The following is a 19,028-nucleotide window of genomic DNA, read 5'->3' as shown; positions in this document are numbered from 1 at the left end:
TTGTATTTCTGTGTCCTCAACAACCAGAACACAAGTATTTAATGTTTGTTAAAATGAACTACTGTAAGATTTTAGCTTAAAAGTTTTAGAAAAAAATTAAAAATACTTTCCTTAAAATTAAATAGATTTCCAGGTCTTTAAATCTGAAAAGAATAGGACAATAGGTTTACTGAGTTCTGGTTAAGCCAGTTAAGCTAAACTAAATTGCAACTAGTTTTCAAAAAGCATTTTTTCAAATATGCTTTGAGTAATAGCAACATCACTGAAATAAAGAAAGGGGATAATATTAACTTTAGGAGTTGTGTTTGGTTTTTCTAAAATTAAAATTAATTTATATAGTGATATCTTGTATTTTTATGCTCAGTTCAATATGCCATGGCTAATTTTGTTGGGTATTCCTACCACCAATGTATATCAAAACACCTTAGCAACTAATTATGTGATTTTAAAAAAAAAATTTTTTTTTGATTCAGAACAATGTAGCCAACTTCATAATAAATCTTGAGGCAGGTCCTTGTCCTTAATCAAATAAAAATAGTCCAACATCAGGCGTACCAGAATTTGCAGTCTTCTGATATAACTGACCAGAGCCCAGAGGCACCTTCAGGCCAGAGAGACAAGACTTTTGTGAACAGTTTTTGTGTATAAAAAGTCATGATCCTCAGTCATTAATATGTAACAAACCAAACTAAGAACTTACAAACAAAAAGGCCATGTTAAGCAAAATGCCAGCTTGGTATCATGAGTGGCTAGAAAGAGAAGATTGGCAGGAAATCACTGAGAATCCTACAAATGGTGAATTCATTAATTTAGCACAATTATGTATTATTATCCAACTAAGAAATTTCCATAATAACGAAATCATGAAGTACTTTCTTCACCTGTGCAGTATTCTGTCCATGTTCAGCAGACGTAGCCCACACCTGTGAACCTTCAGCTTTGGAATCCATCCCACTGCTTTTTTGGAGACTCCAGGACAGCTGGTTCCTAGAGTGACATTAGGCAGAAAAGCCTCATTTGACTGCCATATATTTAAATCATGGAAGATCCACTGACACACCTTTAGTGTACCTAGAAAGAGGAAAAGAAATTAATACCAAGTAGACTAATAAATCTCAACAAATTATATCTTTGTAGAAAAATAGGAAGGAGGGAAGGAAGGAAGGAAGGAAGGAAGGAAGGAAGGAAGGAAGGAAGGAAGGAAGGAAGGGGGGGGGAGAAGAAGTTTCATTTACAGAGTACATCTAAGAATAGAGATTTTTTTAAAAAAGAAAAATGTTTTAAGTCACCTTCTGGACCTGACTGACGTCCTTTCCCTTTACCAAAAGTATGTAGTAGAATGGAGAAAATCAAAAAATGAGGACAAATATGAGGAACGTCTGAAATTGCTGAATCTCAACTTGGGGGAGGCTACTGTAAAATTTGTTTCACCATCTGTTGGAAGAATATTTCATTTCTAACTCAATCAAAAACCTTTCTAAAAATCCAGATATATGAGATCTATCTATGATCTTTTCTAGGGTATGCAAATTGATTTTGCTCCAGTTATTGATTCCTTTTGCCAAATAAGGAAGTTAAACGTATACATTTTCACTTTTTAAGTCATTCTTCTGCCTTTCTAATGATGATGAAATATTGAAACCTATAAATACATTCGGTAATTTACAGACTTGAGTTCCAGGTTTCTCTATTCAATATACCTGCCTTGTGACCAAAAACAGTACTATTCTAATTTGATCGCCAAATTTAGTCATCAGACAGCTGAAAATTTAGCACTATAAACTTCCACTCTCTAGGACAAAGTCCTAGCACTAAAAGATATTTAGAATTATGTATCATAGACTTTGAAGGAAATTTTCCAAGATAGAATTTTTTTAGGTAATTCATTTCCCCATACCATATATCAGATTCTTTATATACAAATGTCTTTCAGCACTAAAGAAGCTTTAAAGAAAAAAAATCATAACTATGATACATAAAAGGTTTTCTTTATGATACAAGATAAATCTCAACATAAGGAAACTCTCAAAATTATTTTTTGTATTGAAATTTTGTTTAATACTGGTTTCAACAATTGTATTTTAAACTAGGGCATGAGGTCATCTGGTTTCAAGAATTATTTCCATCCTGGTTTTTTTGTTTGTTTGTTTATTTTTTTCTTTTTTCCAGAATATCTTGAATGCAGAAGGTGCTTAATAAATGCTGGATGAAATGAAATATAAACTAGTTCAAAACTGAAAGCTCAAAAATTTTAATACTTTCCAAATTCTCTTTTAACTGAGATTCTCAATATGACTTTAGGTGAAATAGGGAGATATGTTTTCTAAAGGATTATGTCTGCCATCATCATGGAGATTGTCCAGTAAAGTCCAAACTGAAGAATTCTCTGTATATGGTGAAGCTCCTGTTTATAGATTATCCTATACTGATTCTACCCTTGGAATATCACAAGAGCCTTCTGAATGGGATCTAGAACTGTTCAAAGAGAGATTAGCCAAACCACCCATACAGAAAAAAACAAAAAGGCTGAAGACTGTCTATCAGAGATTTGCCTCATCTATGTATCTTGAAAACATACTAAATGAGCTCACAGAGAGCTCAGACCACACTTGAGTAAGAGAAGACTGACTTTAAGTTTAGAAAACTACACCATAAATTTAATGATTCCAAACACCTCCCTGAAACAAAGTGTCATATTTTTAACAACAATATTCCTTCAATGATGCTTTATGGCTGCTAGTCAAGAAATATCACAGTGTCCTTGGATTTAAGGATCATCCAAAGGACAAAGGGAAAACACAAAATGGTCAATAGTCTATTATGCATAACAGAAAGAGAAAAGCAGGGGAGCAGGGGAGAAAAGCAGAGCAGAACTGGGGGAATATTGTACACAGTAATACCAACAGTCTATGTTAATCAACTTCAAATGACATAATTATTCTCAGCAACACCATGATCCAAGGCAATTTCAGAGGACTCATGATGAAAATTGCTTCCAGAAAAAGAACTGGTGGAATCTGAACACAGATGAAAACATATTATTTTTCATGTTCTCTACTTTTTTCATTTTGTTTTTGTCTGTGTTTGCTTTCACTAGATGACTAAGATGGAAATGTTTTGCATGATTGCACATGCATAACCTATATCAAATTGCATATCATCTCAGGATGGAGGGAGAGAATCTAAAATTCAAAAAAAAATTTTTTTTAATGTTAAAATGAGATGATTTAAGACAATTTCAGGAGACAGTAGAAAGTGCCAGCCACAACCAGAGAGAGAACTATGAAGACTGAATGTGGTTCAAATCCTGTATTTACACTTTTTTTGTTATTGTTTGTTTGCTTGCTTAGTTTTTTTTTTTTGTCCTTTCTTGTGTTTTTTCCCTTTTGTCTAATTTTTCTTGTTCACATGATGAATTAATGTCTAGAAGAATTGCATATATTTAACCTATATCAAATTGTTTGCTTTCTAGGGAAGAGAAGGAGAAAAGGAGAAAAATTTGGAACAAAAGGTTTTGCAAGGGTGAATGCTGAAAACTATCTTTGTATATATTTGGAAAAATAAAATACTATTTAAAAAAGAGAGAGAGAGAGAAAGAGAGAATCAAAGTCTAAGGAAAAATTGCAAGGTCATGAAAGTTTGTCTTTGGTATCCTCTTCTCTTCTTCCCCAGCCCCAAGGCCTTTGTGATGCCCTTTAATCAAAGCTCCTCAGTATACCACCACCCAGACCTGCTTCTCATATCAGTGAACCATGTTCTAAAATTATCCTTCTTTCTTCTCCCTCCTCCCCTTCACAAAAATAAGTCCTATACTCTCAGTGAAATTATCTTAATTGTAGAGTATGAAGAATGAAATCTGATTAAAGTAATTCACACAAAGATATGAATGACTGATTAAATCAAGGTTAGGATCTTTGGCCTTGTAAAAGATGAGCTTGAGTATAAGTTTTAAGGAAAATGAATGAAATTTTATTAAACCTGTACCATATGTCAGCAGTAATGCTGAATGGAGGGGACATGGATACAAAAAGGACAATCCCTGTTCTCAAAAGGTTTACATTCTAATTTTTTTTAAAAGGGCAACTCATACAAGGAGTATGTGCAATTAGAGATGGGGGACTAAAATTCTACATGTTTTCCTGCAAAGGATAAAACAAAACAGAAATCACTGTAATATATATATTTATTTGTTTGTTTGTTTATTTGTTTTTGCTGAGGTAATTGGGGTTAAGTGATTTGCCCAGGGTCACACAGCTAAGAAGTGTTAAGTGTCTGAGGTCAAATTTGAACTCAGGTCCTCCTGACCTCAGGGCTTGTGCTCCATCCACTATACCTCCTTGCTATCCCTCTAACATATTTTAACATATTTAACATATTGGATTGCTTGCCATCTAGGGGAGGGGGTGGGGAAAAGGAGTGGAAATTTTAGGACACAAGGTTTTGTAAGGGTCAATGTTGAAAAATTATCCTTGGATATGTTTTGAAAATAAAAAGCTTTAATAAAAAAAAATGGTTGGGGAAGAAAAGAATTTATATGCATATGTGAATTTATATATATATATATATATATATATATATATATATATGTACATGTCAATTAAAAAAAAAAACAGAAATCACTATGCTTGCAAAGGGCAGGGAAGTACATAAAGACTCAAAAGATCACATACAACATGGGGATACTAAAGTAGTATTGCCTTTCTAAACTGTTAGCCTGCTTTTTCATGTTGGTTCCTCCTCAGATAGCCCTCGACTGATTCTATCAACTACTTGTCAACTTTCTGCCTTAAAAAGAATCAGCATTACCCCAAGCAGCCATGCTGATTGCCAACGAATGCCTGCCTGTTTCTTTCACCCAGCTGCACAAGACACCACACAGTTTTCATTATAGAAAACTGGTATACAATATGCCTAATCTGCAGAAAAGCCTACCCTTAGAAGCCAAGATAACAAGATTTATAAATTGAAAGATAGCATGAATCTCTCTTCTACTATCTTACTTCCTTTGATTTCACAATCCCTTTGTTTTTGTCTCTTCTGCATATGCTTCAAGGCTGACAGTGGCATCTGTAGGTGACTATTATCCAACTGGTAGCATTCAAACATTGCTGACCAATAACCTGATATAACCAGAATAAGGAAGTAGATATTAAAACAGTAGAACTACATCAGGCCTTTATGTGCCAAAAATAAAGGCAAAAAAAAAAAAAAAAAAAAATGGGGAAGGGGAAGAAATGAGAACTCAGTAAAAAGATACAAACACAAATACCAATTTGGGTATAGGAAAGTCCTCTCAGTGAAATGTGGCAATATGCATTATTGCCCAGTATGATAATTCACAGGATACTCAAGAAACTAGAAAGAGCAGAACCAGCTCCAGGATGGGAAATTAGCTATTTTGTGCATGGAGGTCCTGAAATAAAAATCACTTCCATGAGACCTTAAGAAATACCCTGGAAATGAAGTTGTGGTTATAGAGTAACATATTTAAAAACAAAAAGAACAATAAGGAAAGCTTCATAGGAGTACTAGATTTACAATTTAAAGGCCTGTGTTTTGCTATGATCTTGGACCAATCACTTCATCTCTTTGGGCACATTTCCTTATCTCTAAGTGGCTGGACACACATGATCTCTAAAGCCTGTGAGCTCTTAAGACCTGAATAAGGAAGAAAATTTCATTCATTCCCCCACTTATTTTCCTCAGAGCAGAGCCCAAGTCATTCTGTGCCAACTGCTTCTAAAGGTAGAGTGGCCCATTTAGGGGACTGTGCAGGATCATGGCCCTAGGGAATCCACAAAGCTAAAGGAAAAGGAATGATGGCTTCTCTTCTTCCTTTCCTCCCTGAGAGATACTGGAAGTAACAATCGAAAGGAAGAGAGGTGGAAGTCTATGTCAAGACAGATACCTCCCTCACACCCGAACACTCAGGTAGGTGACTTCCAGGCACCTTAACAACAATAATACTATCTTATATTCTCACAGCATTTTTTAATTCAAAAGACACTATTGGAGCAGCTGGGTAGCACATTGGATAGCATCCCAGTCTTGGAGTCAGGAAGAACTGAGTTTAAATGTGACCTTAGAGGCTTATTTGGGAGGTGACCTTGGGCAAGTCACTTCAACCCAACTGCCTCGAAACAAAACAAAAAAGCACTTTCACATACCTTATTCCATTTTAAAGATTAAAATAGAGAAGTATTATTTACATTGCTCAGGAAAAAAAAAAAAAGCTGAGTCTCAGAAAAGTGAAATGAACTTTCTCAAAATCTCAGAACCCAAATCCAGGATTTTCTGATTCCCACTGCTAGCGGTCCTTCCACTATGCCATGTTGACTCCACAAAGATAATTGGCACTCACTAGTATAAACAAATAAGCCAACCACTCAGAAACTTTCTTCTAAACATTAAACAGGAGACTCTAATGGTCTGTTGGAACAGCATGATCAAAGAGAAATAGTTCTAGATTTGGCAGCCAAAGGCTTAGGTTCAAATCCTGACTCTGCTAGTTAGGATAGGCAGGACCTTACTATACAAATCACTTAATTCCTCTGGACCTCAGTTCCTGTAAAATAAGGGTATTTGCCTAAATGCCTTTAAGGTCTCTTCCAGCTATAAATCTATACTTTTTTATTACAAAATGATCCAAGCATGAATCAATAAACAACAAAAAATGCCAAACTCAATGTTAAGGATTTGGTATCAGTCACATCTTCATTATAAATTATGTTTAAATTAACTTTTCATATCACAGACTCACCTCCTTTAAAAAAAAAAGTTTTATTGTTGCATTTATTTTGATAGAACAGTCATTGCTGGAAATATTCTCTTCTACCCATCCACCCACCCACAAACTGAACCCAAACATTTCAAAAAGCAGTGGTTGCTTGAGAACAGCTGCCACAACGGCCTCCTCTGACCATGTAGCAAGCATTCTGCCCTGGAAACACCTCATTTCTTTACTAAAAGGGGAAAGGTATAATCGATTTTCTTTTGGAACCACTAATAGTTTTTCAATGACTAATTTTACTCTAAGTCCCTACATATGACATCTACAACTTAAACTTATGCCTCTTGTTTCATTCCTACCTCTTGTCAAAGTTTAGTAACAAAATAAAACACAATCATTCTAAACAGAAAGATATTTCTGCCTTAGTATGTGGGACCTATAACATGATGTGCTGAATTACTCATTTGAGTATGAATTAAAGTGCAAAACTACTAGAACTGATTTTTGGGACCTTCCCCAAGACTTCCATGGTCATAAATTAGACTCTTAATTGCAGTCCCCCATTTCACAAATTCGAATGAACCACCATAAGAACTAGAAGAAACCTTAAACATTAAATTAGGCTAAACTTTCATTTTGTAGACTTGGAAACTGAGGCATAAAACATTTCAGAAATTTTTCAAGGGCCCTGATATTTAATACATGACAGAACCAGGATTGAACTCAGATACTCTTAACTGCAAATCCAGGAGTGTTCTCAATGGCATCACACTGCCTCCCATGATACCAAAATAATATATAGTACATAGTACATAGTATATAATAAGACAGCCTTTTCAGTACAAAGAAAAAATACAAAATACTCAAAGCCAAACTGGGAAAAAGATAAGGGTACTCTGCCCAAAGAAGTATAAATTTTTTTTTTGATTACTGAATCCTCCCAAGATATCTTAGGATTTAGCACCTAGATTTCTCTTTTAAGGACTGTATCTTAAATCCAAATCACACTGGCTCTTATTGATTGGTCAACAATAAGTCTCCTGGTTAGTTTAGTTTGTTTTGTTTTGGTGGTTGCCCTTAATTCTCAAAGAAGACCAAAATGATGTCACAATATTAGTCATTAGTGTACCAGACTGGCTGATCAGACCTATGGTCATGCCCTAACTAGTCAAAGTTTGGGCCCAGATTGACTAAGAGTAAATATAAATAGCAGACCCTGAGGGTCTTCCCTTTCAGTTTGAAATTTTTTTTTGATTAGGCAAAAGAGACCATTCTCTGCCTCATTTCTTACTTAGCCTTAATCACTAAATGGGTTTCGTTTTAATCAAAATGAGACCTGTTGAAGACCTTAAGTTAAAAAGGTCGAGGTTTCCCACTGCACCTAGAGTCATCTCCAGTTGTCCTGATCTCTATCTGGCCACTGGACTCAGATGGTTCTGAAGGAGAAACTGAGGCAGGTGCCCCTGTCCAGCCTCCCTCACTCAAATCCAGCTCACTTCATGTCATGGCGTCTCCTCCCTGATGTCCTGGTCCTCTTCAAGAACAAAGGACAAACAATAACAACAACAATTCCAAAGAGCAACAAAACTAATGAAAAGTGCAATGGAGAACATTAATGTTAACAAGGAGCCCCAAACTTGGGAATGAGATCAAACCTCTCAAAATGACATGATGGATAACTATGCTTCTCCACATGCTGAACATTGCAAACAGCATCAGACAGATTCTCTTGAGTTTACTCTGGCATCAAAGACTCCTATTTTAACTCACCCTGAAGATGAAAAGCAGTATAGTTATAAGGTGACAAGAGCACTCAACTTGGAGTCAATAAATGTCAGCTCAAATACAAGCGTGGAAACTTATTATTTGACTGGCTAGTTAATTTCTCAGCCTCATTTTTCCAATATATGTAATAATTATACAGCACTATTTTACGTAAAACCCTTTGTGAGTTTAAAATAATATAAAATATGACCTATTACCATTTTGTTAATAAGAGATTTTAATTAATAAATTTTTATTTTTAACAAGTATATAAAATGTGCAAAAACTTAGTGACTCTTCATGTTTGTATACTTCTGTATTAATACCTTTACTGAGTGAAGAAGTTTTATATATCTGAGAAGAAAATGGAGAGATCTTTTGAATAAGATCAGTTAGTACTATGAAGAATTGAACAGAAATGTTCATATAAGAGCCTGGTGTTTAATTTTAAAATAACACTTATTTATCTATCATATTTACAGGGTGTTTGGAAGCAATGCTTTTATGCAGGATGCTTCCTGGTTTTGTGGATAGTTAAACAGCATACGTAAAACAATATGCAATAACCCAAAGCAACTGTGATATCATCAGTGTGGGAATCTCCAGATTGAGAAATTCCTTTACCACCATTTATGACCTAATAAAGACATCCTAGAATTATCGGAAGGAACATAGATGTTGAAAGACTTGCTAGGGGGTCACAAAGTTACTAAATGTAAAAATTAGGATTTGAATCCATCTTCTTAACTCCCATCTAAGGGCTCTATCCACTATCCCACTATACCTCTTTATAAAAATGAGGACATATTTAATGGAATACAGCTGAAGCTTATTTTAATTGAGCTGTTCCTAAAAGTAAACAGTCAGTGGAACTTCTTCCCATTCACTTGAATTTTATTTATTTTTCTCTGTCTCTCTCTCTCCATTTCTGTCTCCCTGTCTGTCTCTCTGTTTCTCTCTCTCTCTCTTTCTCCCTCTCCCCCTTCTCTGTCTCTCTGTCTCTCCATCTGTCTCCCTCTTTGTCTGTCTCTGTCTCTCTCTTTCTCCCTCTGTTTCCCTGTCTCTGTGTGTGTCTCTCTGTCTCTGTCTGTCTGTCTCTCTTGTCTCTCTGTCTCTGTGTCTGTCTGTCTGTCTCTCATATACACACACACAAACACGCGCACATACACACGGACAAAAATACCCAGAATAGGTGTGATCTGGATTGAAGATCTAGAAAAGAATCTAGAAATGAATGAGAATAACAAAATCTAGAACAAATGTTCTCTGGATTGAAGATCGTGAAAAGATTCTAGAACCCAATGAGGACAGAAATACCCAGAATAGATGTGATCTGGATTGAAGATCCAGAAAAGAATCTAGAAACGAATGAGAATAAAAAAAAAGGTTACCGCTAAAAAAAAAAATCTATGTGGGATTATGAGTAAAGGCAATTACCAAATGGTGTCTAATGAAAGGATCTGTAGTCTCTCTCTCTAGTCCTTATGAAGGATGAAACAGCCAATTCTCCAATAGATTAAGGAAGGGAGGGAGGGAGGAAAGGAGGGAGGAAGGAAGGGAAGGAAGGAAGGAAGGGAAGGAAGGAAGGAAGGAAGAAAGGAAGGAAGGAAGGAAGGAAGGAATGAAGGAAGAAAGGAAGGAAGAAAGGAAGGAAGAAAGGAAGGAAGAGAAGGAAGGAGGAAGGGAGGGAGGACAGAAGAGAAGGAAGGAAGGAAGAGAAGGAAGGAGGAAGGGAGGAAGGGAGGGACAGAGGGAGAAAAGAAGAAAGGAGGGAGGGAGAAAACAATAAAATGATCAATTATGACACCAGAAAACCAATTAAGTATACTTCTTACAGATGGGATAAATAAATCAAATAAGATAAATTTTCAAAGAAGATCAACATGTAGCTTCACTTTACTTGACTAACATTAGTTATAAGAAAAGGTTTCTATTTGGTGGGGTCAGGGAGAAGGAATCAATGAGTAGTCATAGTAATACAAAAAAATAAAAGAAAGAAAAGAACATGAATAAAACATTTTTTCAATGCAGAGAAACTAAAAAAAGGAAGATATCAACAAAGTAATTTTATTATACTAAATCTGATATGTACTTCAAAAAAAAATCTTTTAGAACAGAATCTGTTCAGTGTCATATACCATGTTCTTTTTTCTATTCTTTTTCATATAATCAAATGTTTATGCTTGCTAATATTTGGACATACAATGAAGGTTTTTTGGATGGTCTAAGTGTTAGAAAGTTTACTTCAATAAAATACAAAGGTTGTAAATAACTAAGTATTTTGTCAAATTGAATTGTAAAACTTCCTAAGAAAAATGTCCACACTTATCTATGGGTATCTATGCATATATGTATACATATATATATATATATACATACATACATAACATACACCCACACCCACACACTTTTTTTCTAATTTGAGAATCCTAGCTACAGAAAAGGAAAGAAACTGTCAGCCAACACAAAAACCTATCCAAGTGAACACTTGCTGACAAAACAAGAAAATGTGTAACCTCTATTTAAAACTAATGTGATCTGAGTGGGCAGTGATCTGGATAGAATGCTTGTGTAAGACCTTTGAATGATGGTCACTAAACAGGAAACAAAGGTCACAAATTCTAAAAGCTAAGCTCCCTCTTAAATAAAGCTAACTGGAGAAAAGCATTTACCAAGAAAGGGAATACAGGGAAAGTTGGCAGGCAGCTGGAGGTAAAAAATGATATGTTGAAAAGTGACAAAAGACATGAATAAAACTTTTTAAAGAATATCAATGTAATATGAGACCTATATATTAGATAACTAACTGAAAAGTCAAATAAAAACAATGTACAAATATGTATGAAATATATATATGAGAGAGAGAGAGAGAGAGAGAGAGAGAGAGAGAGAGAGAGAGAGAGAGAGAGAGAGAAGAAATGTGGTAATCAAGAAGTAATCAAGAGTACTGGGTACAGTGGTAAACAACTATAATCTCTGCTTTTAGGGAGGCTAAAGCTATTGGATTGCTTGAGTTTTACGTAAAATAGTGCTGTATAATTATTACATATATTGGAAAAATGAGGCTGAGAAATTAACTAGCCAGTCAAATAATAAGTTTCCACGCTTGTATTTGAGCTGACAAGTAGCTTGAGGAAACTCTAAGCTACAACAGGGCTAAAGTCTACCCAAAATCTCCACCAAATTCAACCCCTATATTCAGAGTTCCCAACCTCTCCCTGGCTGCCTAAGAAGGAGTGAACTAGGCCAGGTTTAAGATATAACAAGTCAAAGTTTCCATGTTGATCAGCAGTGGTGCCAAGTCATGAGTGTCCCCAGCACTTCTAAACTAGGTGAGATAGAGACCCAGGCTCAAAAATAAAAATAAAAATTTATAAAGAAAATACTCAAAGAGGAAAAATGTAAATGTGTGAGTTGAAACCCTTGGCAGCAAATGATATAAAATTTTCATTCCCAATAGAAATGTAAATTTTGTGGAAGAAGAGTTTATTTCATTTTTGTCTTTTGGAGATATATTACCTAGCAGTGTCTTGCTCATAGGAAACAATAATAATAGAAGGTACTTAATATTGCTGAACTGGATTAGAAAAATGATAACTGATGAAATTCAAAATTTATATATAATATTTTATAGATGACAAGTACAACATTGGGTAATATAAGGCAACATAAAAATTACCTTCATGATTCCATGTTTCCATTCCATTCCATAATTCCAGGTATAGATCAATGGTCCTTTCACTAATATAGGCCATAATCTTTGATCAATTTCTTGTTCTTGTCCAAGTTTTCCCTTAAATCCTCCATATAGAATCTACCAAAATACCTGCTCCTTGGGATCTCATTATCTAAGAAGTACCCATGAACTTATGCCATCTATTCATCTCCTCTCCCTTTTTAATATGGCCAACCCAGTTAACTACATGTGTTCGTAGCAATTTTTTTTAAACACTTCTCTTGCATGGCATTGCATTCACCTCATACCCTCTACTTCTTCTGGGACCACTATAAAGCCTATTATCTATATATTAGCAACAACACAGAACATGTGAAGTTGTTTGTTTTTTTTCTTTTTTAATAATCACGATTTCCCACAACTAGCATTTCAGAAAACAGAAGTAGAGAAAACACACTGAACTTAGTCCTAAATATTGGGCAGGAACTGGCTGAGGAAGTAGCAGTTAGTAATCTGCCACATGATGATTTCAGCAATATTAAGTTCCGAATTCTAGTCATAGAAGAAAAATCTAGAAAATTCTCCATTATTCAACCTCATAAAAGAAAACTGTAACAATATAGACATTAGTAAAGAGGTTTAAAAAAAAAAACCTCACCAGTATAGATAGCCCTTTATGGCAATGATAGGGATTTCATGTCACATATAAATTTATTATAAAATCTTAAGAGTTGAAATGAACTTCAAACATCATCTAGTTTAACCCCTATTAGAAACAAGAATTCTCTCAATGACACTCCTGAAAAATGATCATCCTGTCCTGAAAAATGATCATCCTGTCTTCACTGGTAGACTACCAAGGTCAAGGCAATTCACTTTCACCTCAAAAATCCCGATATATATATATATATTTTTTTTTAGGACAACTGTTGGAACTTCTTTCTTTTATTGAACTGAAAATTGACCTCCCCAAAGCTTCTACCTACTGATCTAGAGGTCCAAACAAAATACACTTAGTCCCTCTGCTGAAAGTCATCAGAAAGCATTCATTAAATATCTACTATGAACCAGACACTACCTTATGCTAAGGACTGGGGATACAAAGACAGGCAAAAAACAGTCCCTGGTCTTGGGAAGCTCCCAATACAGTCTATTGGGAGAGAAAACAGATAAACAATTCCATACAAACAAGATACATACAGGATAAATTGGGATAATCTCAGAGAGACACCATTAATATTAAGGCAGACTGGAAAAGGCTTCTTGTAGAAGACAAAATATTAGGCAGGAAAGTTAGGAGCTAGGGAAGAGAAGAAATTATTCAAGACAAGGAGAGCAAGTAAAAATGGAGAAATGGAAAAGACTGATTTACTCAAAAAAAGCAAGGAAACCAGTATCACTGAATCGGAGCATCACTAGAAGGTCACAAGTTTTATGTGGGAAGGCTTGGAAAGGCAGGAGCTGACCAAGCTCTGAAGGGCTTTGAAATCCCCAAAAGACCATTCTGTATGCTATCCTGAAGACAATAAGAAACCATTAAAAAAGGAGGTGAATGAAGGGTGTTGAGAGGTGGATGAAGGCTGGACTGACGTGGGGAAGAGATGATTACAAATATTCAAGAACCAAGATCTGGATGAAGGGAACACCAAAGATAGAGGAAAAGAGGTGGCACAAGAAATGTTATGAAGGTAAGAGCTGGAGACCTTGGCAAGAGATTGGAAGGGGGAGTGAAGGTGAAGATCTGAGAATGCTGCCCAGGAAGTGAGCTGGGAGCCCTGGAAGATGTAGTGTATGCAGCAGGAACAGCTAAGCTGCAGCCAGCCCTGGACTCATGAGTTCAAATCCAGCCTCAGACCTTCAACACCCCTGGACAAGTCACTTAACTCTGATTGCCTTGGGGGGAGTGGGGGGGAAGAAGAGTAGGGGAGTGGAATTAGTAATGGTAAAGTTGAATGAAAGGAAGAAAACAATTCAGAGGTTAGGTAAATGTCTTCCCCAGGCACCATTCTAGGCTCTTTCTAATATTATCTAATTTGATCATCACAACCATCCTGAAAGGTAGGTGCTCTTATTATTATCCCTGATTATAAAACAGGGATAATAGTAAGAGGCAAGAGGTCGAGTTACTTGGCCAGGGTCAAACTATCTGGGATTGGATTTGAACTAAGTCTTCTAAAAGGAAAGATAGAGTTCTCTTCTAGATACATGCAGTGTAAGATTTTTCAAATGTCTGATCAAGTCTTTCTTAAGTCTTCTCTAAGCGAAACACCTTTATCAGCTTTAATGTTAGCACAAAGATCTCCACTAAAAGATCTCTATCAAGGGTGAAATCAATGTTTGTCTATGCCCAAAGGGCTATCAAACTGTGTATAAAGGAGGGAAAGGCACCCACATGTGCAAAAATGTTTGTAGCAGCCCTTTTTTGTAGTGACAAGGAACTTTAAAAAGATGATCAGTTCATCAGAACTGATGATCACATAACTTTGTTGTTGTTGCATACATTATTCTCCTGGTTCTGCTCATTTCACCTAGCATCAGTTCATGTAAGTCTCCCCAGGCGTCTCTGTGATCATCCTGCTGGTCATTTCTTAAGGAACAATAATATTCCATAACATTCATATACCATAACTTAGTCATTCACCAGTTGATGGGCACTCATTCAGTTTCCAGTTTCTTGCCACTACAAAGAGGGCTGCCACAAACATTTTTGCACCTGTGGGACCCTTTCCTTCCTTTAAGATCTCTTTGGAATATAAACCCAATAAATATTACTGTTCTGTAAGAAATGACCAACAGGATGATTTCAGAAAGGCCTGGAGAGACTTACACGAACTGATGCTGAGTGAAATGAGCAGGACCAGGAGATCATTATATACTTCAACAACAATACTAGATGATGACCAGTTCTGATGGATCAGGCCATCCTCAGCAACGAGATCAACCAAATCATTTTAATGGAGCAGTAATGAACTGAACTAGCTATACCCAGAAAAGAACTCTGGGAGATGACTAAAACCATTACATTGAATTCTAACCTATATTTATGCCCACCTGCATTTTTGATTTCCTTCACAAGCTAATTGTACAATAATTCAGAGTCTGATTCTTTTTGTACAGCAAAATAATGTTTTGGTCATGTATACTTATTGTGTATCTAAGTTTTATATTTTAATATATTTAACATCTACTGGTCATCCTGCCATTTAGGGGAGGGGGTGGGGGGCGGGGTAAGAGGTGAAAAATTGGAACAAGAGGTTTGGCAATTGTTAATGCTGTAAAGTTACCCATGTATATATCCTGTAAATAAAAGGCTATTAAAAAAAAAAAAAAAAAGAATATAAACCCAATAGAAACACTGATGGATCAAAGGATTTGCACAATTTATTATCCCTTTGCTTATAGTTCCAAATTGCTCTCCAGATCCAGATCCAGATCCAGATCCAGATCTGTTCACAGTTCCACCAACAATGCATTAGTGGATTGCATCCCCTCCAACATTCATCATTATCTTTTCCTGTCATCTTAGCCAGTGTGAAAAATATGAGATGGTACCTCAGAGTTGTCTTACTTCACATTTCTCTGATCAATAGTGAGTTAGAACACTGAAATGTCTAGACTAACTTTCTGGAGATGCTTCAGACAGGTCTTTGTCTCAGCAGGATAGTCACCATGAGGATAATAAGGAATAGAGTCTAAAGTTTTTATTGTCTCCTTCATAGTCTGTCCCAGTCTGACTCAGTCTGTGTCCTTGACAGTCTGCATCTGCCACAGTCTGTCTCCTTCACAGTCTATTCACTCTGACAGACTGACTTTGTCCTCAGTTCTTCAGTCCTTAAATACTCTATTACAATTACATCATTATAGCATACTGAGTATATACCAAATCAGAGCAATTATATCATTATATCATACCAAATATATGTGAACGAGAACCATTATTTCATCAATTCCACTGAGTCAACACCCTGCTATAAATATCCTTATTTTAAGTATACTATACTTTCCAGAGTTCTGGCTCTCTATAGAGCACCTTTTCATATGACTAGAAATGGAATCAATTTTTTCATCTGAAAATTGTCTCTTCATATCCTTTCATCATTTATCAATGGGAGAATGTCTTGAATTCTTATAAAGTTGAATCAATTCTCCATTTTAAAAATGCAGTCTTTATCAGAATCCTTGATATAAAAAATTTTTTCCCACTTTATTGCTTCCCTTCTAATCTTGTCTTCATTGGTTTTGTTTTACAAAGATTTTTTAACTTAATATAATCAAAATTTTGTATTCAATAATGTACTTGAGTTTTTCTTTAGCCATAAATTCCTTACTTCTCCATAGATCTGGAGGTAGACTATCCTTTATTCTTCGAATTTGCGTATAATATCACTCTTTGTGTCTAAATCAGAAACACATTTCAACTTTATCTTGCTTAGGTGTGGTCAATGCTTAGTTTCTGCCATACTAATTTCCAATTTTCCCAGCAATTTTTGTCAAATAGTGAGTTCTTATCCCAGAAGCTGGGGTCTTTGGATTTCTCAAACACTAGATTGCTATAGTCATTAAGAATGGGAGGTATTCTAGGGCAACTAGGTGATGTAGTAGACAGAGCACCAGCCCTGAAATCAGGAGGACCTAAGTCCAAATCTGACCTCAGACACTTAACATCTCCTAGCTGTGTGACTCTGAGCAAGTCACTTAACCCCAATTGCCTCAGGAAAAAAGAATGGGACGTATGCAAGAGACATTGCAAAGTTGGAATCATCAGGCTTTGAAAATAAACTGGATATTGAAGGTAGTGGGGAAAGGAAGATGAGTGAGCAAGGAGAGAGGGGAACCTGACACCTCAGCTATAATCCTGGGAGACCACCATGATAAGTGGTAACCTCACCAGTAATAATCAAGCTTGGAAACAGGAAAAGTTTAGGGGCAAAGAAAATGAGTTCAGTTTGGGACATACCAAGATTAAAATGTCTACTGACCATCCATTTCTACACATCTGCAAGTCAGTAGAGACTAGAAGTCAGCATCCAGCAAAGGCCATTGGGGAACGTCTGATAAATAGGGCAAGAAACAGGAGACTATCATCCATAACTAGAGAGAAGGGAGTATCAAGGAACAGAGGGTGATCAAGTGTCAAAGGACAACAGGAAGGAGTACTGAGCAAAGGCCACTGCATTTGGCAATGCAGAGATCACTGTAACTTCAAAGTGCATTCTCTGTAGAATGAGGGGATAGGGAGCTAGTTTAGCAGGGGTCAGGCAGCGTGAAAGCTACCAGACCTGAATCCCAAAGAGATCCTGAAACAGAAAAGGACCCATACGTGCAAAACTGTTTATAGCAGTCGCCCTTAACGTGGTGTCAAGGAATTGGTAATTGAATGGATGCCCAATAGCGGGGGAATGGCTGAATAACTTATGGTATATGAATGCTATGGAATATTATTTTTCTATTAGAAATAATAAACAGACTTATTTCAGAAAAGCCTGGAAAGATTTATTTGAACTGATGCTGAGTGAAGTAAGCACAGCACTGTACACAGCAACAGCAAGATAATGTGATCAACTGTGATGCACTTGGCTCTTCTCAGCAATGTGGTGATTCAAGTCAATCCCAACAGACTTTGAAATGCTATCTGCATCCAGAGAGAGAACTATGGAGGCTGAATGTAGATCAAAACATAATATTTTCACTTTTTTGTCTGTCCATTTGCTTTTGCTTTCTTGTAGTTTGTCCTTTTCAAGTGATTTTTCTTCTTCTTTTTTTTTTTTTTTTTTTTGCTGAGGCAATTGGGGTTAAGTGACTTATCCAGGGTTACACAGATAGGAAGCGTTAAATGTCTGAGACCATATTTGAATTCAGGTCCTCCTGATTTCAGTACTGTCCTGAAGCCCACCGTGCCACCAAGCTGCTCCCGTCTGATTTTTCTTGCACAACATGACAAATATGAAAGTATGTTTAAAAGAATTGTATACATTTAACTTATATCTAATTATTTGCTATCTTGGGGAGCAGAGAGGTAAAGGAATGAGGGAAAAAAATTGAAACACAAAGTCTTACAAAAACAAATGTTGAAAACTATCTTTACATGCATTTAGAAAATAAAATGCTATTAAAATTTTTTTTAAAAGAAAAATAAAATACTATTGAAAATTCAAAAACAAAAAATATTTAAAATGAATGTTGAAAACTATCTTTACATATATTTGGAAAAATAAAATACTATTGAAGATTTCTTAAAAAGAAAGGAAAACTGTTAGAGGAGAAAAGACAGAATGGGATTGCCCAATTCTAAGTCATTCATAAGTTTTCATTTCTTACATTTTTTTTCAGAAGTCATTGTTTAAATCTTTTGAACTCCTGTTTAGTGAAAAAATGCTTTTAATATTATAGTTTATGTCATTTCTTTATATATCTTGGCCATCAGATTTTTATCAGAAATATTTGAGAGATCATAAAGAAGGGAAAGGGACCTGTATGTGCACTAATATTTGTGGCAGCCCTCTTTGTAGTGGCTAGAAACTGGAAACTGAGTGGATGCCCATTAGTTGGAGAATGGCTGAATAAATTGTGGTATATGAATATTATGGAATATTATTGTTCTGTAAGAAATGGCCAACAGGATGATTTCAGAAAGGCCTGGAGAGACTTACACGAACTGATGCTGAGTGAAATGAGCAGGACCAGGAGATCATTATATACTTCAACAACAATACTATATGATGACCAGTTCTGATGGACCTGGCCATCCTCAGCAACGAGATCAACCAAATCATTTCCAATGGAGCAGTAATGAACTGAACCAGCTACGGCCAGAGAAAGAATTCTGGGAGATGACCAAAAACCATTACATTGAATTCC

The 19,028-nt window shown here is 35.8% G+C and overlaps 1 protein-coding gene across 5 annotated transcripts in view; it reads right to left on the bottom strand.

Annotated features, from left to right (window-relative positions):
- Positions 1-19,028, bottom strand: part of PRDM10 (PR/SET domain 10) — a 130,098-nt gene that overhangs the window by 88,500 nt on the left and 22,570 nt on the right. For 3 of the 5 annotated variants that reach the window (XM_031960895.1, XM_031960894.1, XM_031960896.1), the window contains exon 2: positions 882-987. In XM_031960895.1, the coding sequence (XP_031816755.1) occupies positions 882-987 (106 nt within the window). Of the gene's footprint in view, positions 1-881; positions 1,072-19,028 lie in introns of all 5 variants that reach the window. The other 2 variants (XM_031960897.1, XM_031960898.1) reach the window with 1 other exon arrangement.

This window comes from Sarcophilus harrisii, chromosome 3 (assembly GCF_902635505.1).
Source record: "Sarcophilus harrisii chromosome 3, mSarHar1.11, whole genome shotgun sequence".
Classification (NCBI taxonomy): domain Eukaryota; kingdom Metazoa; phylum Chordata; class Mammalia; order Dasyuromorphia; family Dasyuridae; genus Sarcophilus; species Sarcophilus harrisii.
Note: the sequence above shows the minus strand (reverse complement) of the source record. Positions and strands in the feature narration are given on the sequence as shown.